The sequence below is a fragment of the Lynx rufus genome, unplaced genomic scaffold (assembly GCF_022079265.1).
Source record: "Lynx rufus isolate CCGP_SWC_20201006 ecotype Redwood Valley unplaced genomic scaffold, mLynRuf1.p SCAF_6, whole genome shotgun sequence".
NCBI lineage: Eukaryota > Metazoa > Chordata > Mammalia > Carnivora > Felidae > Lynx > Lynx rufus.
The window spans coordinates 28,940,484-28,967,491 of NW_025814878.1; the positions used below are offsets into that span (position 1 = coordinate 28,940,484).

General features: G+C 42.0%; 1 protein-coding gene across 3 annotated transcripts in view; it reads left to right on the top strand.

The window, feature by feature from the left end:
* The first annotated feature begins 3,112 nt into the window (after positions 1–3,112).
* ARHGAP18 (Rho GTPase activating protein 18) overlaps positions 3,113–27,008 on the top strand; it is a 123,042-nt gene continuing 99,146 nt past the window's right edge. Inside the window, exon 1 of one of the 3 annotated variants that reach the window (XM_047102227.1) lies at positions 3,113–3,275. In XM_047102227.1, the coding sequence (XP_046958183.1) occupies positions 3,163–3,275 (113 nt within the window). In that variant the 5' untranslated portion in view covers positions 3,113–3,162. The remainder of the gene's footprint in view (positions 3,276–27,008) is intronic. The other 2 variants (XM_047102226.1, XM_047102225.1) reach the window with 2 other exon arrangements.

The window sequence follows — 27,008 nt, forward strand, 5'->3', positions numbered from 1 at the left end:
AGAGAATCCCAAGCAGGCTCTGCACTGTCAGTGCCTAGCCCCACATGGGGCTCGATCCCATGGACTGTGAGATCATGACCTGAGCTGAAATCAAGAGTAGGATGCTTAACCCACTGAGCCACCCAGGTGCCGTTACCACCAGTAATTGTAGAAGGTAGTGATTTCTATATTTTTGCATTTGGGAGCAGACACATTAAAAAAAGGGGGTGACTGTGGGGAGCATTCATCATTTTTAGATTATGTACTATATTCTTATATTTTATATACATAAGGACATTACAAAGACAAAACTTCTATATTCCAGTTGACTTACCTTTTGCCTCTTTTCCTGTACTTTTCATTTTCCCTGACACGGTGAATGGGTCATCATACGTTCACACTGCTATGTGCATTGGAATCAACTGTTTACTAAAGCTTTAATCAAATGTGGTAATTTTAATCTTTCTAAGGACACATGAAATTAAAGGCCCATTATGTGGAAGGATTCAGTTAGATGTGGAAGAAAGAGAAAGGAATGATGGTGGGACCAGAGGGAAGGGGGGTCTGGGAGGTGAGAGAGAAAGGCTTGTTTGGGTAAGGTAGCGAGACAGTTTAGCGGTCCATTCAGGAGTTTGGAACTGGTTCTATTAGCCGTGGAGAGCCAATGGACGTTTCAAAGCAAGAAGAGACATTATCAGGCACGTGCTTGGATGTGATTTTACAGTTAAGCCTTGAACAACTCCACAGGGGTGTGTGTTTAGGGGCAATGAGCCCTCACCCCCACTCTTGCAGTTAGAAATCCATGCATAACTTTGACTCCTCTAAAATTCTGCCGGCCTACTGTTGACTGGAAGCCTCACCAATAACATAGTTAATATATATTTTATATGTTCTATGTATTATGTTATTCTATTCTTACAATAAAGTAAGCTAGGGAAAATAAAATGAAGGAAATCATAAGGAAGAGTCAACTACAATAAAAAAGACTAAAAACACCATAAGGAAGAGAGAATATTTACTGTACTGTATTTATTTAAAAAAAAAAAAAACAAAAACCTGGCAAGTGGACCCGTGCAGTTCAAACCTGTGTTGCTCAAGGGTCAACTGTAATGTGCAAAATGATTTAGAAGAGAAGGCAAAAAAGGAGCTGAAAGGGCTGTTGTAATATTGGAACTAAGACCTAAGTATAGGGTCTGAAAGGGACTCTGGCAACGTCTAGAAAGACGACAGCAGGTAGAGCCTATGGAGGTAGAAATGTAGAGGTTGAACAAATACTTGTGGAGGGCGAGGGGTGCAGCTATAATCTCTCTCTCTCTCTTTAAAGTTTATTGATTTCCTTAGAGAACAAACAAGCGGGGAGGATCAGAGAGAGGGAGAGAGAATCCCAAACACGCTCCAAATTGTCAGCCTGGAGCCCAATGCAGGGCTCGAACCTACAAACCATGAGATCATGACCTAAGCTGAAATCTAAAGTTAGACACTTAACAGACTGAACTACCCAGGTACCCCTATTATCTCTTTTTTGGGGAAGACTTCTGTAAATGAGAGTTCACTGTAGACACAGAAGAGAGGATTGAAAAATGTAGAACACTTTAAGAGTGTGTAAGCATGAATGAAGTACTTATTTTTCATGATCATTTTATTTTTTAAATAAATTTTTATACAATTTTTAATATGATTTTTATACGATTTTCAAAATAAAATTTTTAAATGATTTTTTTTTTTGAGAGAGAGAGGGAGACAAACAAGAGTGGGCGAGGGTCAGAGAGAGGAGAAAGACCATCCCAAGCAGACTTCCTGTTGTCAGTGCAGATCCTGATGTGGGTCTCGAACTCATGAACTCTGAGATCATGACCTGATCGGAAATCAAGTCAGTCACTTAACCATCTGAGCCACCCAGGTGCCCCTCATGATCACTTTAAATAATGAAAAAGTGTAAGCAGTCTGTTTATAGAGCAATGAAGTAAAAAAAAAAAAAAAACTTGCTTATGAGGAGTTTTAGATACATAAACAGATCATCACAATCTACAAAAACCACTTCAATTCGCACTACTAAGTATATAGAAGAGAGTAGAAATCCTTTTTGGAGGGGGAGAAAGAACACAGAAACATCCTTTGTAATTTTCAGAACTTTTGAGCTCGTTTCCTAATCTACAAGATAAAAAGCAGCATGCTGGTTGAAAAGAACAGAATTTAGTCTAGAATTCTGTTCAAATGCAGCTTCTGGCACAGAACACATGTGTTCTCTGCGCCAAGAGAACTTACCCCAACCCCTCAGCTTTACTTCTCTTAAATTTTGTAAAATGCAGGTGATAATGATGCCTGTCTTGTAGGGTGTGTGTGTGTGTGTGTGTGTGTGTGTGTGTAAGAATTGAAATGAATTGAAGGGATAATATATGTAAAACAGTTGTCACAGAGAGGGTCTGGCATATGGTAGGTGCTCAACAAATGGTAAGTACTTCTTTTATTCTCAGCAGTAACATGTAACTGAGTATTGGTAGATCTCTTTCTAGTACCGAAGGGTGGTTTGACAAAAGCAAGAGGTAAATTTGGCATTGGCTTTTACGTTGAAAGAAGATGGCATTCTGGGATACACATTTTATGATGACTTTTTAAGCCAGACACATGAGATAGAGGTTTTCTTCTTACCGGTATTGCACTTTTGCTCCAGGTGCATTGGGTTTTGCTATGGTTAATTTCAACGTTGAACGTGAAGGGGTTAAGAAATGCCCTTACTCATGTTACATGAAGCAGCAGAAATTATCAGATGGAAACAGGAATTGGGAAGAAAAAAAAAAAAAAGCTCTGTAGTAACACATTGTTTTCTGACGGCTTGTACTTACATGGATGAGAAAAGTCCACAACCTGGTAGTTTAATCAGATCAGAATAATTCAGGGAAGGGAGCAGTAAAAGTTAAAGCGTAGCCCCTCTGCCCTTCCTTAACTAAAGCCACTCGAACTGGAATTGCCCGGGGTTGAAACAATACTCTGAGTCACGGCTCTTCTCATTGGGGAGCCAGCCAGCGCTTCACTAGCGAGGCCCCGCCCCTCCCGTGTGAATCACCAGCCCCGGCCGGGCCTCGAGAGGAGGAGCCGGCCAATGCTAATGAGCAGAGCTGCCCAGAGGAACTTCATTCCCCTTCTCCGTGTCAGGATCCGAGAAATTATGCCCCTTCTGTCACCATGAGCTGGCTGTCCAGTTCCCAGGGAGTTGTCCTAACTGCCTACCACCCCAGCGGCAAGGACCAGGCCGTGGGGGGGAACCATGGCAAGGTTGGTGAGGAAGCCACCCCAAGGTAAGCCCCTGGCATTCCAAAGCCCGAGAGCAAAACAAAAACCCCTTACCTGCTCCAGGAAAAAAGAAAAAAAAAAAAAGTGACAGGGAAGTTGGGGGGGGGGCGGGTAGGAACGGCGTCGCGCACACGTCGAACCTAACCTGCACCCGCAAAAGTGTTTGGCAGGGGTTTTGTTACTTTGCGTTTATTTCACCTATTCCGCGTCTGAGATAGCCCCCACCATTACTGGTAAAGATGGATGGGAAGGAACATGGGGATATGGCTGTCAGGCTTGTTGCTTAGCAGGTGCATTTGCAAATGTGGAAAGATCAAATGACTATATTTGTAACACTTCCTATGAGATGAAATTCTTGAATGGGCGCAGGGCACAGCCGCTGGAACTGCTAGTTGGAAAGTGTGCCAAGAAGCAGGGAGGCTGTTCATTGTACAATCTGTTGTTGTTAGAGCTCCCCCCCTCCCCGCCCCTTCCCAGCTCCTCGCAGAAAGCAAACTTCTTAGGCAAAAAGCCCAAGACACTGGCCTGTGGCAGTATGTTTCCCATTCTTTTGTGTATGCGTGTGCATGGGGTAGAGCTTTCAAAAAGGAGTCCTTATCAGGAGGTTAGTACTCTGGGGCCAGAGTGAAATGTGGTTAATGTTAAATCACTTTATAGGCAGAAAGGGCAAATGTTCTATAGACCACTGAGGCACAGAGTACCTTTCTCTCTGTGTACTTTGTTCTGATTTTTCAAGGGCTTTTTTTTTTTTTTTTAATCTTCTTTCCCTTAATGACCTTCTTACTAGCCAAACATTTTTACCTCTAGTCATAGATATAAATTGTAAATATTGGCTTAGAAGCTTGCAAAAAGCAAATGCTTAACCTAAATTAGTAGCATAATGTAAATTAGTTATCAGGAAGCATATTTCCTCCTTCATGTTTAATGTGACAATAAAACCTTCTTTGTTCTTATATGACTTATGCTTATGCCTTAAGCTGAAATAATGCCTTCTTTCATTTGTTTTAAAAATCCTCAAATGTGGAGGAGGGGAATAAAAATCAAAGGAATGGCTGTAGTACTCTATTCAATTCTGAAGCTGACCAGAACTTTTCCTCACATAGCAACTGCACTATGTAGTATTCTATTGAATAAATTCATTTCCAGAGATAAAAGGGAATTGCTACTTGTGTTTTAGATGTGTTATTATATTATTTTAAGTATATTCTGTGACCTATCATTAAACATTTTCGATTTGTCTGTAGTTCACTGATGTATTGGTAACCTTTTAGCAGTAAGCAGCCTGTAACACACTAGCCTCATGTTGTCCTTAACTTGGGAGTACACATCAGGGTTGTGCAAACCTGGTAAGTTCTCCAGTGACTACTCTGGGGTGACCTGGGGATCTGAACTGAATCTTGGATCTTGATCGTGAGGGTGGAAAGAACCTTAGGGACATTGAGTCCAAACCTGTCATTTTCACGTTGAGGACTCAAACCCCAGGAATTATTAGGGTGTTGCAAGACCTGTGGTTCCAGACCTTGGCCAGGGGGCGGCATATTCTGATCTGGAGACTTTATTCTATATTTGCAGTTTTGCAGCCTGTTGTTGGTGGCCTGTACTTGAGTGGGTTGAGAGAATAAAAGAGAGGACAGATCACTCCCAATCTATGCTAAAGCAGGATCAAAAGGTGCTAAGACGGTAGGTTGCCAGGGGACCAGGTCTTTCCCCCACGTGCTTCCCCTGCTGGCTGCCATATTGCCCATACTGGTTCCAAATTCTTTCTCACCACTAAATTAGAGTCCTAGAGACAGTTTTTTTTTTTTTTTCTTTTTTTAAGTAGGCTCCATGCCCAGTGTGGGGCTTGAACTCATGACCCTGACATCAAGAGTCTCATGCTTTACTGACTGTGCCGGGTGGTTCTTTATATTGATTGGGGAAGATGGGAGCCCTGATTTGAGGGCTGGGGAGAAAGGACAGTCCTTAATGGATTTTATCATTAAGTATGGAATAATTTAACTTAGTGTTACGTTGGGAACCACCCTCTTTAGCCTACTACAGGTGGGGTGGCAGAGGGTTGGATGGAGGGAGGTGTGATGGGGTCAGGAGAGACCCCCTAAAGATGGTGGTGGGGGAGGAGGTACAAAGGGTGTTTGCTTTGGTTGGGTTGGTCACCTGGTGCTTTAAGCACTGGGAAGCTGCTCTCAGTGCAAGGCTGATGGTTGATGCTTATTTTAAAAAGCTGTTCAAATGCAAACCAAACCAAAACAGAACTTAAAAAGGGGAAAAATTAGGCGCTGTTCTCTCCCACCCATTTAACAATTGGTGGCGGGAGCACTGAAGTCTAACTTGGCTTATTGCAAGGTTATGTCTTTTCCAAATAATACGCACTTTCAACTGTTTAATCAAATGTCCAATAAGATGAACTCCTATGTTGTTTGAAAAGTATAAAGGGCAACGTATATGATTTAGAATATTTATAGAACGTGTTTGATTTTTAGTTTTGCTTAAGTCCTTTTTTTTTACTTTTATTTTGGTCTTTGGAGAAGCTAGGGTAGTAGGGAATTAATATTTTTGTAAGTGATCTGTTAGTGTAAAATTCCTTCCATTCCATTCCATTATCCTTCTTTATCAGAACACATTCACTGGATGACTCATTAAGGAGTTCCTCCTCCTTCTGGTTAGAGTCTCTCAAATATTTACAGAATCCTGATTTCAATTTTTTGAACTACGTCTTCCTTAAAACATTGGGGTTTGAAGAGACATGCGAACGTTAGTTGTGCTGACTTATACACAAATATTTCCAAAGGAAACCGCTTTTTAGGACTAGCTATATTTATGAGTATTTACTTGTTAATTTTCAAGCAGGTTTCGTAATGTTTGCTTTAGCAAAGCAAATTTTTCAAAGAATACTGCATTTTGTCTATTTTTACTATTCTCCCTTGACTTTTTTTCTTTTTTTTTTTTTTTAATGTTTATTTTTGAGACAGGACAAGTGGGGCAGGGGCGGGGGTGGGGTGTGGACAGAGGATCTGAAGTGGGCCCTCTGCAGACAGTAGCAAGCCTGACGTGGGGCTCCAACTCGCCAGCTGGAATATCATGACCTGAGCCGAAGTCAGATGTTCAACCAACTGGGCCACCCAGGGAGTGGCTTTTTAAGAAAAGCGTCTGTTTGTTTTATATCAGTTTTTGTCAATATTCGGTAAATGTTAGTATCAAATGGTATTTTCTTTATTGGAACTTTTAACTCTAGTTGACTTTTGAGATATGTTTATGTCTTCCTTGAGCAGATGTATGGCACTCATCATGGAAGGTCTTGTTTTGTTGACACCATTTGCAGGCCATTGGTGTTGGGCAAGTGGAACCAAGGGGCACTATGTCATGGTGACAGAGACTCTGAAACTCTGGGCTCTCGGAACAACTTGCCTGGGTTTGCATCCCGACTCTCCCACTCGTTAGCAGTGTGGCCCTGGGAGGGGTTGTTTAACTCTCTACTTGTAAGTTAAATTTAATGGTACTCACTTCATTGGGAGGATTAAGTGGGCTGATGCCTGTAAAGCTCACATTTCGTCATGTGTTAAGAAACCTGGATGTGATTTATGTGATTAACTAAAATTGGCATAACTGAAAATGAACCATAATGTGAAAAGTTTAGGCCTTTGACGTCTGAAAGACCTTGGAAATGTCCTTTTGATCTGGAGCAACATTTACGATTTGAGCTAGTGACAGCTGCTTTTAGTGAACCTGCCTTGGGGCATTGATGGGCCACACTGAGGTCTGCAAAAAAGCGGACCTTTGTGGCAAGATGGAATGTGGGTGGGTCCTCTTTTGGCAGCTGGACTCCTTGCAGTCCCTAACATCCCCCCCTCCTCCTTTAAGAACTGCCCAGTGTACCAAATGGAAGGGGGTGGCCATCTTTATATGCTTTGTTTAATCCTAAACATTTTCAAATCCTACCCATCTCTTGGCTCTATAAAGTTATGTCAAAAGCATAACCATTTGGTCACTCAGTCATTCTGCGTGTAATTACTAAGCTCACTGTACGTCAGGCAGGTGTTCAGGAGCCGGGCTACAGTGGAGAGGAAGACAGATAAGCACCTGCCTGAGGGGATGGGGTGCAGGGAAGGTGCACAGGGTAGAAAGTGAAGGCCTGAACAGGAGCCTTGCTGATATCTGGGGACAAGAATTAGAGGAAGAGCTTTCAAGGCAGAGCAGGGTGGGGAGTATGGGAGCCATAAGCCTAGAGTAAGCCCTAGAGCAAGCACCAGAGGGGCAGAGTGAGCTCTGTGTGGCTGGAGTGCTTGGGAATGAGTAGAGATGAGGAGAAGAAAACAAGACAGGACTGGTAGATCGGATTGTTTTGTAGCCCACCTGAGGAATTTAACTTGAGGGAAGCCAGCGAGTAAGGAGGATTTTGTACACTGGAGGAACAGAGCATATTTTGGTTTCAAAGAGCCTCTCTGGCTGTTGTATACATGTTGGACTATGGAAGTAAGCACACTACGCAGGAGGGTAAGGTAATGGTGGCTTTGGCCGAGGTCTCAGTTGTTTGGGTAGTGGGGGTGGAGAGTGGTGAAATATTTTGAAGGTAGGAATTTTTGGATTTCCTGAGGGTTTGGGTGTATGAACCAGTGGGAATAAAGATGGTTGCAAGATTTGGCCTATGCAACTCCATTTATTTAGTTGGGGAAGGCTTCCAGAGTGAAAGAAGGATCGGCCGGGCAAGATCCGATACTCAGTTTTGGACGTAGAACTTGGAAGTGTCTTTTTCAAAGAAGCATTAAGGGAAGGACATGGTGGCTTTCTCGATGAGTTCAGAATTTTTATGTAAATCCATGACATTAAAAAAAAAATTATGTACTATTATCATGAATAGAAATTTTTCCCTCTGAATTTGTGTATTAGCTGAGATTATGTGTATTTTTTGGTGAAGAAAAGGATAGTAAAGAGTTTTTAGGGGCGCCTGGGTGGCGCAGTCGGTTAAGCGTCCGACTTCAGCCAGGTCACAATCTCGCGGTCCGTGAGTTCGAGCCCCGCGTCGGGCTCTGGGCTGATGGCTCAGAGCCTGGAGCCTGTTTCCGATTCTGTGTCTCCCTCTCTCTCTGCCCCTCCCCCGTTCATGCTCTGTCTCTGTCTGTCCCAAAAATAAATAAATGTTGAAAAAAAAAATTTAAAAAAAAAAAAGAGTTTTTAATAATGCAGTTATGTAATAAGTAACATTTCTTCTAATTATTCCCAACCTTTGCTTTAAAGACATTCTAAATTTGCAGGATTTAGGGATAAATGAATGCATTCTTTTTAAATGTTTGTATATTTTGAGAGAGAGAGTGGGAGAAAAGGAGGGAGGGAGATATGTGTGTGCTTGGGGGGTGGGGAACAGAAACAAGGAGAGAGAGAATCCCAACCAGGCCCCACACCGTCAGCACAGAGCCTGATGTAGGGCTCAGTCCCAAGAGCCATGAGACCATGACCTGAGCCAAAGTCGAGTCTGATGCTTAACTAACTGAGCCACCCAGGTGCCCCTGGACCAAATGCATTTTTAACCTATCTAAATGGATAACTTCTTCTAGATCAATCTAGTCCTCCATTTCAGGACATGAGTCCTTTCTGAAAACTTCTTTACTGTGTAGTTTAGAAGCCTTATCCACAATTTTCTCTTGAGTCGTTAAAAGACACACCCAGTACTCCAACTGGGCAAGTCTCGCCTTTATTTAGAGTTGTGTGATACTTGCCTTTTAACTGCCCTCATCTGAGAAGTCGGTGATTTCTGTGGGCCTGTTTCGAGTTATCTTCATGGAACTAATATTAGGTTTATGCTTTTCAAATATGGGAATTTATAAATCTCAGGAACTGCTCCCTCCACCACTTGCAAAACACAAAACAAAACAAACAAACCTCTGAAGCCTGCTATAAAAAACCTTTTGTTTTCGATGATACTATCCACCTGTGCCTGCTGACTTTTGTCTCTTTTCTAAGTGGGGCTTGTGCTTGTTTAAAGTTTTATGTTCTTTTTATGTTTTAAGTTCTTGCTTTTTGTTGCAATTTTAAGAGCGTTGCTCCGAAATGAACTCACAAAATTTACGCATTTAAGGATACACTTGATTGCTACCAGATTGCATGCCAATTAGGCATTAGTAGTTTTTGATAACTGGACCTCCAAATTGAATTATTCTCTTATTTTTAAATTCTTTGTTAGTTGCACGCCTAATATCATTGACAAATTAGAAAAAACACCCACGTCCTAGAGGCTGAGCCTGCATTTGTCCGGAATGGACAATTTGTCCAGAATGGTCCTGGAATTATGAGGTCTCACTTCCTTTGTCTGCCTCCTCTCTTTTCTCTCCCCTGCCTCTTCATTCAGGCCTGTCCAAGGGTCCTGAAAAGACTTTCTACTTGTCTACTTGTCAGTCGCTTGAGGCTTCAGACTGTTGCTTGGTGGTGTTGGCCGTGGGGAGGGGGGGAGGGTAGCAGCTTGATCTCCATGCTTGGTTTGGGGAAGAAGGTGTGTAGGGTTAGTGTGATGCTATTCCTCTCCTGTACTCTCTCCTCTGGATGATTTCTGTCCTGACCTAAATCTTTCATTTCAAATACCCTGAGATGAAATTGCTGTGAAGTTTTAGTTGCTGTTGGTATTTAATGACTTCTTTGCTCTTGATAAGAGAGAAAGAATGAGACTCTTCACCTGAGGGGAGCAGGAATGGATAAAAGTGTTGGGAGTGGATTAGGGTAGATGGGGCACGAGGGATCCTGTCTGGATAATCTGGAAGACACATTCTTTTGACTTCTGTGTTTGTCGTGTGAGCAGGCCGAGTTTATCCCTTTTTTGCAAGAAGTAAACAGAAACCATGGAGACTGGTGTGGCCAATTACCACATCTGGAGTCTCTTCCAAACTCATGTGCACTAAATGTCTGAATTTCTGTGCTGAAAGTGTGTGAAAAGCCGTCTCCTTTACTCATGCTGTTTGGGGGTGGTTTTGGCAGAGAAGGCTTCAGTGTCCTTAGGGAAAATGAGGTTTATTGCAGGCAGCTGGGTCCTGGGGAGAAGAGGCATTGCTGGTCTTTTTCCCCTCAGGGATGGGTCATACAGCAATCTACTCTCCCTCTACTGACACTCTTTATTCTTTTCTGTTGGCTGGCTTTATAATCTTATCATTTTAAGCTGGAGCTTGGCTCTCAGGGAACCTGGGTGGCTCAGTCAGTTGAGTATCAGACTTTGACTTTGGCTCAGGTCATGATCTCACAGTTGGTGGGTTCAAGTCCCATATGGGGCTCTGTGCTGTCAGGGTGGAGCCTGCTTCGGATCCTCTGCCCCTCCCCGGCTCGTGTGTGAGCGCCTGTGTGCGTGCACTCTCTCTCTCAGAAATAAATAAAAGACATTAAAAAAAAGATCTCCACAATAAAAAGTAAGCTCAAGCTTGGCTCTTAATGGATGCCCCAGCCTTGTTGCCCTCTATCCCCTTGTATCTTGTAGGAAACTGACCCATCTCTCTGTTTCCTAATTTCAGAGTTTTGAAAGGGGATCTGATTTACCCAGTTAATCTTGAGCTGCCCCAGGAAGCCTATGATTTGACCTCTTGGGGGTCTTTTTAGTGAAGCAGATTCTGTGGGTAGGGCAGACCCCTCAAAAGGATGTGGCATCTTTTTAAGCTGTTGAGTACATCCCACCTTTATCTGTTTCATCATCTATGAAATGGGTGTAATCATGCTCTGTGTGCTTCACAAGGTTAATTGTAAAGACGAAATATATGGCTTTTGAGAGTTTAAAAAAATATACAGATGAGTATTATTATAAAGCCTTTTCAGTACAGTATCTTAAACTTTCCTCAGACATTTCACTTAAGTAGAATTGTCAGCTTGAGCTTTTGGTTGAATTTGCATTTTCCTTTTTTTGCTGTGTACTAAAATGTAAGTTTTTTGAACTTTGAGACCTTGCCTTTTTTTTTTTTTTTTTTTTGGTTTCTTACACCTAGGCCTTAAAGTACCTCAGGCAGGTAATGAAAGTTTTAATGAATGAATGAGTGTGAGAGGGAATAGGGTGTAGTGATTACACACAGACTTTGGAGCTACACTATCCGGGTCAGAATCCTGGCTCTGTCATTTAATAGCTCTGTGACCTTGAGCAAGGGCCAAGGTCAAAGGGCCTCAGTTTTTTTCTTTTCCTTCTGCAAACAGGGGGAAAAAATACCTAACTCAAGGGTTGTTAGGAGGATTGACTCAGTTAATATATGTGACATATTTAGAAGAGTGTTTGACTAAAAACACAAGTTTTCTGTGATGATGTAAGCAGTCGAAGTTTCACCTGTTGGTGAATTAATTTGGAAGTACTTTTTTTTTAAATTTTTATTTTTTATTTATTTTAAGAGAGAATGTGAGCAGGAGAGGGTCAGAGGGGAGGGGGAGAGAGAGAGGGAGGGAGGGAGGGAGGGAGGGAGGGAGGGAGGGAGAGAGAAAATTCCAAGCAGGCTCTGCACTGCCAATGCAGAGCCTGATGCATGGCTCCAACCCATGAACCCTGAGATCATGACCTCAGCCAAAACCAAGAGTCAGATGCTTAACTGACTGAGCCACCCAGGCGCTCTGAAAGCATTTTTGAGATTGATTTGTAAGTGGCTTGGCAAAAAGGAATATTTGCTTTAATACACAGGCAGTATAACTTCTTGATTTTAAAAATAGTTGTGGAATAAATTATAAAAATATCTCCAATTATATTAATTTTAATAACTAAGAATACCAAAAAAAAAAAAATAAAAAAGCTTAAAAAGGATTTAAAGGTAATGAACCCTTATTAGGCTCTGGTAACTGTTTTGAGTAGGTTTTTTTTTTCTTTTTTTTTAGTGTTTCCTCATTTTTGAGAGAGAGAGAGAAAGAGAGTGAGTAGGGGACGGCAGAGAGACAGAGGAAGACACAGAATCAGAAGCAGGCTTCAGGCTCTGAGCTTTCGGCACAGAGCCCGCCATGGGGCTTGAACTCACAGACCATAAGATCATGACATTAGCTGAAGTCAGAAGCTTAACTGACTGAACCACCCAGGCGCCCCTGTTTTGAGTAGTTTTTTATAGTTTGGGGAGATGGAAATTTCTAAATCATTTGTTACTCTTAATATGTGAAACCATTTCATGTAGGGCAAGGAAGTCTTGCTCATGTTGCTTGAAGAGCGGCTTGATTGCTATATGACTATTAACTAACGTATTTGAGGAAAGGATACTTTTTCCTTTTCTTTCCCCTTAAAATATACGTATGTACTTTATGAACAACTTTTGATTTCATAACCAAGAAGTGGTGTTTCATGGAGCAGAGCTCTCTCGAGGGTAGGATATCCAGGGACAGATCTGGGGGGCTGTGTTCCCTCACCCAATTCCCCCTGAGCTCTGTGCCCTGTCTCGTTTAGTGCACACGTTTGAAAACCGTACTGCTGATTTTTCTCTAAATCTGTATCCTATAAATGCCTCCTGGGTCCTGGGCCCCAGGCTAGAGAGTCTGTCCTCTTAGGCAGTTCTCAAACCCCTCTCTGCACCTGCATTTCAATTTGCCAAAGACTCTGCAGCTCCTGCTTGCAAAAAGCTCACAAGAGCAGGCTGTTTTACTTCCACCTCTAAGGACCTTGGACTTTTTGGTGGAAGAAGTCCTAGAGGAAGAGATGAGGTGGTGAACTGGCGTGGGTGGGGGGTGGTGCGGGGGACGAATGGATGCCATATAGAAAGGCAGAAGCTGTTTTCCATTGGGAAAACTATAGCATAAATGGTGTTTACATTCCATACAGCTACAAATTTTCCAATTGTGCCGTTTTATGGTTTAATAGGCGTCTTTTCACTAGACACACAACTCAAAGCACTGTTTATTTGCAGTACTGTTGCTATGGATAAACGTGTTCTGCGCTCCCAACAACAGGTTCCCAAATACGTTTTTCAAGCTCAAAATCTTCAAGTAAGTTGGAGGTTATTGTTCAGTGTTTCTTTGTTGCCTCTCAGGACCCTCGTGCATTGATAAGTGGAGGTGCTAGGGTTTTTTTTTGTTTGTTTGTTTGTTTCCTGCCTGTAGTTTTACCCTGCTGTACAGTGTGGCTCCCAAAGCACACAGGAGCTGTGCACATCCCGGCAACCGTGCCCTTTCCACATCCCCTAGTCATGTGCCTGCCTTCCATTACGGATTATGCACTTGTTTAGATTTGTCATTTCTTTTGGAAGAGTTGGGAAGATGGAAATTGATACATGTTCTTGTGATCCTCGTTGAGTCAGATGAGAAGAAAATGTCATGAATTAAGTGGGAAATGGTTTCATGTCATGCTGCGGAGCAACTGGAACTTCGTGGAAGGTTATTGAACTCTCATTAGCAAGTGGTTTTGGTTTGGGTGGTTTGGCTGTAGACATCTGGTTTATCTCTGAATGCTAGTGTCTGTCAGATACCATCCATATTTTGAGGAAAATAATAGGAATTATAGGTTACTGATGAGCAGCATAAAATTGAAAGTTTACATAGAAAGAATTGGGTGAATTAAAGGCATTAGGATATGTTAGTGTGGAATATATATCTTAAATTTTAAATTATTTAAAAAATCTTAATAGGTATTTTAACTAAAAATGTGAAGGTCTTTTTTTGGTGGGGAGGGGATGTAAATGATAAGCCTAGAATAAGTATAAGAATTCCTGCTTTGAAAGAGCTTGCAGTATTCTTCAAATGGGTTCTAAAACGATTTTCTTTCAGTATCATATTTAGGAGGAAGTCATGGCCTGAGGCATAAAACTTAAAATAATTTATCATTGAATAATTGAGATTTGGTTTGAGTAAGAAAAGGTAAGTTGGCAACTGAAAGTCGTAAGGAACTTTGGCTATTTATAGGTGGTCTAGAAACATGTAACTCGATCGACTTATTCTATAATTAATGTTTTTACTAGAGTTACGAAGCGTGTGTCTGTTATTTCTCTCTGATCCAAATAATACACTAAAAGTTGCAGCTCATCAGCTGATAGAAGTTATTGAGGTCGAGGTAGAAGTAAATTTATATAGTGTTTTATTTTTTTGAAGCAAATTCCTGTTAATTTTTTAATTTGTTATTGAAAATGAGTATATGTATATTTTAGTATTTGCTAAAATTATTTTGAATTATAGCACTTTTGAGTAATTCCCTATTATAGTAATCATACGATATTATCACACTGGATGTATTTAGGTAATTATATAAGTGTTAATCCTTTGCTCCCCAGTTTTTAGATAAAGGTTTGTCTACTTGATAGAGAGATGGCAGGTTATATAATAAATGAAGGGAATGACTGGAAAGTGCAGGTCTCAGAAAAATGTGGGTTTCTGTAGAGAATTTAACTAGAATTTAAAAAATACTGAGTGAGTCCCCCTAAAATCCTGCCTGTAGGTTGGATCTGACTCAGGCACCACTGGTTTGTGACCTCAATCCTGAAGGTCAAGGTGGTCGTTTCAATGATTGCTTGCTCTGTAATGTACCACTCCAAATTGTAGTGGCTTAAAATGATACTTTTCTTTCATGATCCTGGAACATCATAATCAAGTTCTTTCTTGGGGTCTATCCAGTGAGATGGGCCGAGGGTGGGGGTCACCAGAGGCTTCTCCAACAGGTTTGGCACCTGGCCTGGTGGGTCATCTCTTTTCATGCAGCTTCCCTACATGACTAGCGTGGGCTTCCTCCTGGCGTGGTGGTAGCAAGATAGACTTCTTATGCTCTTGCTGGTTTACCTGGAGTGAGCCTTCCAGGAAGTCAAGTGGAACCTGCCAGCTTCTTAGGACCTAACCTCAGAAATTACTTAGTGCCACATGACCATATACTGACCAGCTAATCCTAGGCCAGCTCAGATTTATTCCCCCCATTCTCAGTGGAGGGAATGGCTTGCACACAGGCCGTCTTTGGCACTAAACTACTCTGTTATCATTCCAGTCTCTATCTGGCCCTACCTGCCTTTCTGGTCTTCTTGCCTGCTGCTCTTCTACAGAAATCTCTGTTCCCTGGAACTTGACTTTAACATTCTACACTAGCATATACACATTCTCTGTGCACTGACCCCTGTGCCTTGCTCTGTTAAGTAAGTTTATTTTAGAGAATATTTTCTATTCGTACAGACTGCGACGGCCTTTAAGTGGGGCCTTAATTTTCCACTCTACCAAACACTAGATGGATGCAGCAGCATATATATAGGAATTCAGCTATATTTGTGAACTGATTGATTTTGGGTACTTGGGAAGGGTCAGATTTTATCGTGTGCAGGACAGTTGATTATAGGGCCTTTTCTTCTTTCCACCAAAAGAAAATCCTTGATTCTCAAAAATGATTTTCAAAAAAGGATCTAAATTCGAGCTGGATTTTAGGCACAAGCAGATTTGAACTTGAGAAGAACACAGTGCTGAGAAAAGGGCAGCCCCTTGTAAAGAACATGTTCTCCCTTTCATACCACCAAAGTTGCCAGTTTGGTTACACCCTATGGTATGTTCTCTGAGGCACTGTTGGGCACAGGTGTAGTATTTTGGAGTACACGATATTTTTGAGACCACAGAGTACATATGGAAAGCATCCCAGAGGCTATATAGAAATTAATTGCTAGTGTTTGAGACACTTGTTTTTTTCTCCTCTCAGTATGTTACATTTAGCCATCCAATAACTCCTATCATTGAGCCTTAACATACCAAAGCAGCATCACTGTCGGATTCCCTTTCCTGTTGAGAAACTTTTGCTTTATTCTGTGTATTACTAAACAGTCTTTGCTCTTGCCGTACTTTCTTCAAAGCAAGGAGGAAGATAAAGTGGCTAGGGCACCCTCTGAGCTCTGGAGGGTGCGGGAGTGTTTTTTCTCTAACAGAAGGCATTTTTTTTAAACATACTTTAAGTAATCTCTACACCCAACATGGGGCTCGAACTTATGAACCTGAAATCAAGAGTCACATGCTCTTGAGCCAGCCAGAGGTTCCTTGTGAAATACTTTGTATTTTTACAACTCAGGGCTGCTATTGTTTTTGTGAGAACTTATTGCATAAATTTAAATGATTTGTCTATAGAAATGATGGTAATGTTTTATTTTTCAGATCACCGAATTCCTAAGATTTTAGGATCCTTTGGAGAAATACATTTTCACCAATTTTTCTGTCCCGATAGTGTAGATCGAAGTTATATCATCTCCATTTTTCAGGCAAAAGAAAGAGACTAATCCCTTGTCAGCTTATTTTGCAGCTTGGAACTTGCAAACAGAGTCCATGTTAGGTGTCTTTAAAACGAAAAGCCTGTTCTAATAGTTTTTTTTTTTTTTTTACACATTTCAGTAGAGACTAATAATACTTTGTTAATCTTCTTAAAGCAAAATTTCTTCAATAAAAAAAGCCAAAGTGTTAGATCTCTCTGTTTCCCAAATTGTGTATGGAATACTGACATTAGGTGTTCCATTTTTTTCTTCTTTTTCTTCCTTCCCTTCCTTCCCTTTCTTTTGAGCACCAGCATACGAGTGAGGGGCACGAAATCAAGAGTAGAGCGCCCAACTGACTGAGCCACCCAGGCACCTTTAGATGTTCCAATTAAAAAGGGTTTGTAGGGGCGCCTGGGTGGTGCAGTCGGTTAAGCGTCCGACTTCAGCCAGGTCACGATCTCGCGGTCTGTGAGTTCGAGCCCCGCGTCGGGCTCTGGGCTGATGGCTCAGAGCCTGGAGCCTGTTTCCGATTCTGTGTCTCCCTCTCTCTCTGCCCCTCCCCCGTTCATGCTCTGTCTCTCTCTGTCCCAAAAATAAATAAAAAACGTTGAAAAAAAAAAAAAGGGTTTGTGGTAATAATATTTGTTGTAAGCAAAGTTTACCATAGGACATCCTGTAGCATATAATGTCTTAGCATGTATCATGATTTCCTAAAAAACTTTTAGCAAGAAGTATATTCCAAATTTATTTGACCTAGGAGCTCCCTTTTGCACAACACTTAATGCCAGTGATCCAGGGAACACGGTTTGTGAAATTTCAAAATATTGCTAACTCATTATATATGGAAAATGTTAAAAATTGTCTACTTTGGAATTAGTGACATATTTTGGGCTTTTCTGTAGTAGTAGGAGGAGAGGTGTTTTTTTTTTTTTTTTTTTTTTTTTTTAAATCACCCTTCTTCTGCTGGCCACAGTTTATTTTATTACCACAGTCCTGTCCTGGAGAATCTGCCCTTGGTGAACATGTTTCCACAGTAAAAATGTTTCTCGTTTTTTAATACCTGAGCTTCACAGAATACAAGTCTTTCAATATTACATTTTTAGTTTTTATTTTTTATTTTTTTAATTTATTTTGAGAGAGAGAGAGGGAGAGAGAGTGTGAGCCAGGGGCAGGGCAGAGAGACAGAGAATCCCAAACAGGCTCAGCACTGTCAGCACAGAGCCTGATTCGAGGCTTGAACCCAAGAAAGATTGAAATCATGACCTGAGCCAAAGTCAAGAGTCAGACACTCAACCAGCTGAGCCACCCAAGCACCCCTAGTTTATATTTTTATAGGGACAATTTGTATGTATGCCTCCAAACTCATTATGACATTTTAAACACAAATGTCAGGGAAATATTTCGAGTTACATTAAAAAATATTTTTTAAGAGTATTAAAAACAATTTTTTTTTTAACGTTTATTCATCTTTGAGAGACAGAGAGAGACAGAGCATGAGCGGGGAAGGGTCAGAGAGAGGGAGACACAGAATCTGAAGCAGGTTCCAGGCTCTGAGTTGTCAGCACAGAGCCCGATGCGGGGCTTGAACTCATGAACCTTTAGATCATGATCTGAGCTTCAGTCAGATGCTTAACCTACTGAGCCACCCAGGCTTCCCTCTAGTTACAATTTTAGTATGATGTGGATATCTTGAAACACACACCCAGTGTCAGCTAAGAGGATATGTGCGATGTCACTGCCTGGGAACAACACTTCATCTTACTGGTCATTTGATCTTTGTTGAACAGCGTTTTGCATTTAACATGATAGTTTGTTAATTACGTATTAGAGTTTTGCTGTGTGTTACGTTTTAGAAAACCCATTGAGGGTCCTGGATAGACCCTCATATGTTGCTTTCCATTCAAAATATGAGGACAATCTCAGTGTTTTCTTGCGGAACGTTGGCTTTTGGGTAAGGGTTCCTACCATTGAGTTAGAGAAGCTGTCTTAATTCATTTAATCCTCATGACAACCAAGCAGTCCGTGGTATCAGCCCCAGTTCACACGTGAGGAGATCAAGGCACGGAGTAGTGAAGTCATGTAGTTGAGGTCCTATAGCTTGTAAGTGGTGGTGCTGGGATTTGGACCTGGGCAGTCTGCTGTCCAGGTCTTCACCACAAGTCCATCCATAGAAATGATTTGTTTCCAACTTTTGCAAACTGAATGTGGTTTCTAGAAGTATATACATTCCAACAGAATACTAGATTAGAAGTTTTGTGCATGTTTAGAATAAAAACTCTTCTCTTGTTGGTATCGAGATGAGGTTATACCAACCTGGATTCTAAGCAATTCGCTGGTAATAAAATAGGCACTTTGGGAGATCATTTGAAATACCTTCTGGCCCTAAGATAGCCTTTACCGCAATGAAGAAGTAAATAGTTTCACTAAATTCTTCCATTTAGTAAATAATTTTGTGTGGCCTTGAGGTGTCTCCTGGCATTTTGTGGTCGGCTATTCATGTAACTGGGGCAAATTAAATCACAGAGGAAAAGAAAAACAAATATTTATTGAGTACTCTCTACGTGCAAAGCCCTTCAAAACGGAATTGGCTTAATCCTCATAAGGTGAGAATTATTATCCTTGCCTTAAAAAAGAAAAAGCTCATGTACGTGGAATAACTAGTCTCAGATCACACAGCTTATAATATAGACCAATTCTGATGTGAAGCTTTGTCATTGTCTTTCTACTGAAAGGCATAGAGTAAGTGCAGTTATCATTTTTCTTCCTTTAAGGCATGTGTGTCTGAATGGCAGTAAGACCTCCATTCACAGGAAGGATGTGTTCTGAGATAGACCTTGATCTGGATCTTTCAAAGCAGCAGTCTGGGCATGCCAGAGACGCGGTGGGGGGCATAGGAGCTGATGGGGAAGGGAAGGTTCCTGTAGATAGAGTAGAGGAGAAAGTCCCGACGTAGGGCTTCTTTTCTCTCTCCGTCAGTAGGCATTTATAAACTTCAAACTGTCTTCAAATGCATTGAAAATCTCCCGGAAGCAGCAGGACACGGTAACAAGATAGGCCTTTAAAACACCACCACCACCACGACCATCGCCGCTGTCATTGCCGTTAGGTGGTTGAATTTTTCTACAGAAGCTGAATAATCAGTTTTTCTTAGCCCTGCAGATAGGACAGTAAGAGAGCTGTGAGTCTCTCTTGTCTGTAGGCCTTCCCCAACCATCTAGATCGTCTTAGTACCCTTTCTGTTGCATGAGAACTTTCCACTGAAATCCAAATGAGCATTCTCTTTAGCCGTGAAAATGTGGAATTTGCACAGTTGCTAAGAAACGACTCATTTTCACTTACCCAAATCACTCAAATACTTCAAGGGGCTGCAAGGACATTAAAGCCTGGACCTACCACAGACTGAAAAGTCTCAAAATAAAATGTCCTATTTGGTGTTTCAAGAGCACTTTTGATTCAATTACTGAACATATTTAAGAAGGTGGTGAGTGAGGGTTGGTTGTCTGGGGAGTATATGCTTGTAAGTCTCTTAACCATGGACATTTTTCATAGCAAATAGATTTTCTTAGTTTATAACTAGTAATCAAACAATCACCTCACCACAGCTCTTTCTGGAGCTTCTCACTTGTAGGCCGAGTAATTTGAAACTTGTCAGAAAGCTGAAGGTTGGGGACTGCCTTATTCTTGGTCCTAAACCTAGACCTGTTTTATAAATAGCTGATTTCCAGGCCAAGGTGTCCCTGCATGACAGGTTCCCATAAATGTCCCGCTGCCACAAATTGCTAATCTTCGCAAAAACAGAATTCTGTGTTCACTCGGAATGCTCCTGCTGTCCTAGGATGCCGTCCCTGTGTCACTTTACCACGGAGAGTTCTTTGGGGGATGTCTGCGTGCTTTCCTATTTGTCTCCTAACGCTCTGTGCCTTTTTAAGCTCCTTGGCATCATATCCTTTCTCTGTACCCAGCCGAATGGGTTGCATGAAATGGTCTTCCATAACTGCCAGTGTGCAGACCCAGTGCAGAAAGGACAGGGTGGGGTGAGAAAGATGTCAGTTGTGTCTGCACGGTGGAGCAGCCTTGAGAAGGAGGCCTGCTGGGGCAAGCTTAGCTCCCTGGATTAACTTGCCTCCCTGGGGATGAGGAAGGAAGAAGTAAAACACTTCATGATGTACAGAATTAACAACAAAAAAAGTCTTGGCGCCCCAGCCCCCCGTGTGGCCAGTGGGTCCAGTGGTCTCAGTCTAGGGAAGAGGGGTGGGCCCTGGGCTTTAGGGCCGAAAACAAAAAAGTAGGCAGAGGCCTGGAAGAGGAGAGCAGTTGTGCAAGTGAGGGACAGTGGCTGCTGTCACCACAGAGTGTCAGGTAGTGTCCGCACTGAGACGGCCTGTGGCCCAATGTGAGAGGAGGCTGTGCCTGGGGCCCCTCTGGCAGTGGAGGTGGCCTGTAGGAGCGTCCAAGGACCCAGAACCCAGGAAGGCCACTGTGGGCTGCCCAGCAGTGGAAGCATCAGGCTGGCGGGCATAGTAGTTACTGGAGCTCTTGGCTACAGGGAGGCAGCCCTTTGGGGGCCTGAAAACAGAGTGTGGGCGGGACATGATACGGATGAGCTATTTGCCAGAGACCATTTGCTTGCTGCCATTGTGGGGTAGTTCACATCCCCTCAATTAGGCTTCCGGGATATGTGGCCAGGGAAACACTTGTTGGGGAATATACATTCTTTTACTTTTTAATTAATAGCACTAAAACGAAAAATGGTTCTTAAAAGATTTTGTTCTGTGAGACCTTGGCCAGTGAGTTTTAAAGCTTGGAGAAAGCTAGTCTTCAGATTTCCACCTGAAATCCCAATAATCTAAGCACCTTGAAGGAATTATTGAAAGAGTGAATTTCATTAAGAGCAACTAGCTTACTGAGCAAAATGTTAAAGTTCATAGAATTCATTGTAGATCTGAGAGAGGTGGTCTCGTGGAGGTAGCTAAAGCAAAGGGGCTGCCTGATTCAACGTCTCCCTGCCCCCCATCCCTATCGCCTGGCTCTTTAAGTGAAGTCCTCAGGCTTCTGAGGGCCTCAAGCTGATAAGAGCTGGGGCCAAAGTCTGTGTAGCCCTTTATCAACTGGGGTAGGGAAAGTGTTAGCGTATTTGTGCTGCAGGTGACCGTTTCTGGGTCATTCGCTGCCTTCCCTCCCTCTCACTGCTTCTCCCCCCATCCCACTTTTCATTAGTGGACTAATGTAATGATTGAAAAGCCTTTAGATTGGGAAGATTTTGTGCAGTCCTATAACATGCCTTACATTATTTGTCCAAGAACAGCTTAAACGGAGCCCAACACACAGATGATAAAAATGCAGAAACGATTGTTACACTGTGTTTTTGCATACCACTGGCCTCTTTTTTCAATAGCTCAAAAGTAGTTTATATTGAACAAATGATGGTAGCACTGAAGTGAATTACAGTTTCAGAGATTTTAAGGAAACTTCCAAATGTTGTGAAAGCATAGAAGATTGATTCGATCCCTAATGAATCTTCTAAACTGTGACATGTGTGAAGTCCATGAAATCATAGTAGGAAATGTCTTCCTCCTTTTTGAGAGGAATAGTAAATGCTACAAACCTACGGTAATGCTGAGCTATAGATATGTACCCTTTTTTCCGTGAATCAATATTTTCAAAGTGAATTTACACTATTTCATGTTTTATTTGCATTATATCTCAGATAAAAAGTAACCAAGGACAGTAATATTATTTGCTTGACAATGAACCTTATCTATAGATTCTAAAATTGTACTTGTAATGTAAATAACCAAGTGTTTTTTCACTACCTGAAATGTCATGATGTTTTATTATATTTGGAACATGAATCATTATATATTTAGGGAATTTTTATGATGTATATAGGGATAGAGGACTTGAGACTCGGATAAAAATTTACCATTTTGGCTTAAGCCATATCAGATTTTTAAGACTTTTCTATTTTAAGTATGTACAGCCTTTGTAGGAATATGTGTGATAAGCCTGAATTGAGATGAGGAGTGTTTTATTCATTTCAATGGCATGTACCACTTTAGACGTTGCACATATGTGATGATAATATTCGCACTCTATGAATAAGTCATAGGGCTTATTTTCACTTATAATTTCCAGGCAGATCATTTCATATATACACATACATATGGATTTACATGGACAGGAGATTTGTATTGATATCTTGATGAATAAAATGTTACAAGTGAACTGTTGAGCCAGAGCAATCATGTTTTCTGGTTATCAGCATTAGTTTCATAATTTAAATTTTTGTATGGATTGACTGGTTGTAAGCTCTAGACCCAATGTGGGGCTTGAACTCATGACCCTGAGATCAAGAGTCACATGCTTTACCAGACTAAGCCAATCAGTTTCTGTAATTATTTAAAAAACAGAAATTAACTAGTTGTCTTTTATTTAATGTTTATTTTTGAGAGAGAGCACGTGCACGAGTGGGGGAGGGGCAAAGTGAGAGAGGGAGACACAGAACCCAAAGCAGGCTCCAGGCTCCAGGCTCCGAGCTGTTAGCACAGAGCCTGATGCGGGGCTCGAGCCCACGAATTGTGAGATCATGATCTGAGCCAACGTCGGACACTCAACTGACTGAGCCACCCAGGCGCCCCAACTAAACTTCTTTGAAAATTAAATGACAAGTTGACTTAAATGGCCAAACCTCTTTGTAGTTTCAGAATTCAAAGTGGAAATTTGAAGGCTTGGATGCGGGGGGTGAGGGATGTATAGAAAGAATTGGTTTTCCAGTGATTCTGTTTTCACAAGTCCCCATGAGAAGCCAAAGGAAAGATGTGTGATTTTTCCAAGTGTTGTGAGAGAGGACTAGGAAGATATCTATACGTTTGTGTTTTGCCTTCACCCTTGCAGTGATTTCTGAAACTATCCCAAAAGGATATCTACCTCAAAATAATGTGCACGTGGAGTATCCTTCCTGCTCATCTTTCCCGGAAGTCCTCTGGTGAAGTTTTCAAATGCACAAACATCATCTGCCCATTTCTCCTTCCTTGGGGAGGGTGACGGGGGGTGTCTCCCATCCTCATCTGAGAGGAGACTCCTTCCCTGGCCCCTGTCAGGTTTCTCCTCCTTGTCTTTCAGGCCAGAGATGGAGAAGTTTTGTTCCCATGCTGCTAAGGAGGCCTCAGAGGCCTGGCAGTGAGAGAGAATCCCAAGCAGGTTCCACACTATCACCACAGAGCTCAATGTGGAGCTTGAACTCATGACCCGTGAGGTCATGACCTGAGCTAAAACCAAGAGTTGGACACTTAACTGACTGAGCCACCCAGCCACCCCTAGACAATATTTAGAAGCAGTGCACTTAGAATCTATCTACTGAATCCCCAAAACATGGAATCATCATCACTGGCAGTGGCTACATTTGTTTTCATTACCCAGTGTAGCAGTTGTTAATGATGGGCATCTTTAAAAAGCAAACACAAAAATGGTGGTATCGTAACTCCTTGGTTTGTTGAACAGGTGCTTTGTGTTCTGTCTTAGGCTACATATATGCTGTGATATTTAGAGGCAAACCCCTGTTTCTACTAAGGATGATCGAGCTGTATCACATATCTGTGACAGGACAAGTTACGATCGCTATTATAGAGGTTAAAAAACAAACAAACAAACAAAAAAACAACCCAACCCTGTTAGGGGTATTTTCAGAGGAAGGACATCTTACATTCATCTAAGAGGATCAGAGCAAGTTTCAAGTTTCATCTTGTTAGAGTGGTTTAGGTTGGATTTGGTTTCGGGGGGTGGCGGGGGAGAGAAGGTAAATGCATTCTGAGGAGAGGGAGGTTCATGTAGGCCGAGGGCAGACTGCCCCAAGATGGGCCACTTTGGCATAATCCAAACCCGGCAGATGGCCAGAACAGCTCTCTGGCCTTCCCCTTCAACAGCCTAAACTTACATAGGAAAGGAGAGTCTGTACCTGGAAGAGAGCTATTAACAGAGGCTCCCCCTTACCTCGGGAACCATCTGCATAATAGGACTACCTTGTTTTTCCAAACATCTCCTTTTACCTTCCTGCTAATGAGCTTTCTCCCTTTGTATCCTCAGCCTCCTACTCCTCTCCCTAGCTCTTATAAGCTTTCAGTTGCCTCATTGGCTTCAGAATTACATGCCTGTGTGGATTCCCTATGCACCTATTAAATTTGATTTTCTCCTGTTAATCTGTCTCATGTCAGTTTGATTCTAAGTTCAGCTGGATTCTAAGTTCACAGGGCAGAGGAAGTCCATCTTCCTCTGCGACGTTCAGATGGAGGTTAATTCTATAAGGATTCTAATTTGTTTAGAGAACAGGATGCTGGAGAGAGGAAGAATGGAAAGCTGGAAGGGGAGGTTGAGGCCAACTGTGGCAAGCCTTAAAGCTCAACCTTGGGGGCGCCTGGGTGGCGCAGTCGGTTAAGCGTCCGACTTCAGCCAGGTCACGATCTCGCGGTCTGTGAGTTCGAGCCCCGCGTCAGGCTCTGGGCTGATGGCTCGGAGCCTGGAGCCTGTTTCCGATTCTGTGTCTCCCTCTCTCTCTGCCCCTCACCCGTTCATGCTCTGTCTCTCTCTGTCCCAAAAAATAAATAAAAAACGTTGAAAAAAAAAAAAAAAAAGCTCAACCTTGACTGGAGAATTGGATTGTCTTTCATTCAGGGTTCGCTCGTAGCCTTCCCACTTTTCAGAATACCCAAGTGCCTCGTCATGGATCCTTGGATCTACTGCTCTAAGACAGAGTTAATGTAATGGCATTGTGGTGAAAAGTGGGAGCTTGGGATCGTGAGACAACCTGGCTTCCCATCTGGAATCCATCACTTACTACTAATGTGACTTTGGACAAGTTGCTGACTTCTCTGCCTCAGCAGTTGTATGAAGATTAAATTAGGTAAAGCACATTGAGCTTCCTGCAAATGAGAGAAGAAACATGCTTGGTCCCTGATGAACTTTTATGCTGAGATCATCTCCCACATCTGTCCTAGTATGAATATAGCTCACAATATATCTGTGAAAGAATCAGATCTACACCAAATGTGATGAGATAGAGAGATGGTCAACACAGGTAAAGATGCAGGTTAGAAGAAAGGATGGCTTTTTTTTTTCTCTTTCTCTTTTTCTTTTTCGTATGAAATGTAAGTAGGTGCCTATAAGTTCATTTCCTGTAGTGAAGACTGCCTTCCTAGAACAAAGACGCTTGTCTACCGCCTTCCCATGCTTAGAAAAGAGAATGAAAGAAGGCCTACTCTGGTGAGCTCTGAGCCTGTCCTTGGGGTGTCTTGATGACTACTATTAAGTACCTGAGGAGAGGAAAGAGATTGTGCCTTGTTAGTGCCGGGTGGCAGGGCAACACTTTCTGGACTCTATGGAAGTGAGGTTTCAGCCACAAGCTCAGTCAGTAGACCCTCAGACCTTTCCATGTCCAGGGTTAACATTTGTAGTTTCTACCATTTGCAGTGATTTGGAAGGTGGGAAACCGTGGTCGTTGACGATTTTGCTGAGCCCCATGCACTAGAGTTGCAAGTGTCCTGCAGGCGTGGAATGTAGAAGCTGGTCTCTAAAAGTGAGCATGATACCTCCATAGCACTTGCAGCCGGTTGACATCTTGAAGTGGTGAAACCATGTGCTTATAAAAAACGTGTTTTCCTTTCCTCCCCTTCCCCTTCCCCTTCCCCTTCCCCTTCCCCTTCCCCTTCCCCTTCCTTTCCAACAGATCTCCATGAAATACTCTTTGTGATATTGGTCCTTGATAGTGTCAGGCTTTAGGTTAAATAATTTATGTATTGAGCTGAAATTTCTTGGACTTTATGATTAAGATGGCTGAAGTATGGTCAATCCACGTACTTCTGATTTATGTGAAATATGATGGCAGACCGTGGTGATCCACTATGAACGTCTATGGATGTGTTAGTGGTGTTTTGGATTGCTCCCAGTGTGCTAAGAGCCCTATAATTAAACTTAAAGTAGGTGGACATGTTGTGTGTATGTATGTGGGCCCATGAAACTTGCAAACTAACACAAAACCTTCTAACCTATTTTATTTATTTATTTATTTATTTATTTATTTATTTATTTATTTATTTATTTTACTTATTATTTATTTATTTAAATGTCTATTTTTGAGAGAGATTGCGAGCAAGCATGCCAGGGGAAAGGTGGAGAGAGAGGGAGACAGAAGATCAGAAACAGGCTCTGTGCTGACAGCAGAGAGCCTGATGTGGGCCGCGCTTGAACTTACGATCCCTGAGATCATGACCTGAGGAAGTCAGATGCTTAATCGACTGAGCCACTCAGGCGGCCCAGCCTTCTAACATTTTTAGTTATGAAATTCCAAAAATTCTACCGACAAAATAGCATTTTATTTAGAGAAAATTTGGAAAAATAAAAGTGCAACGAACAGCATAAAGGTCACTTATACCAGTACTCTTGAGCTAGGCACTGTTGAATTTAACTTTCCCTCCGTATTTTTTTTCTTATAGGCACATTCCTAGACATCTGTCTCAAAGCAACAGTTTGTATCATTAATACATGATTGTTCTCCCAGTTAAATTTTAACCAGGGTGTAGAATGCAGACTATTTCACACATGCATTCTTGCTGGAGAAACCACAGACGTGAA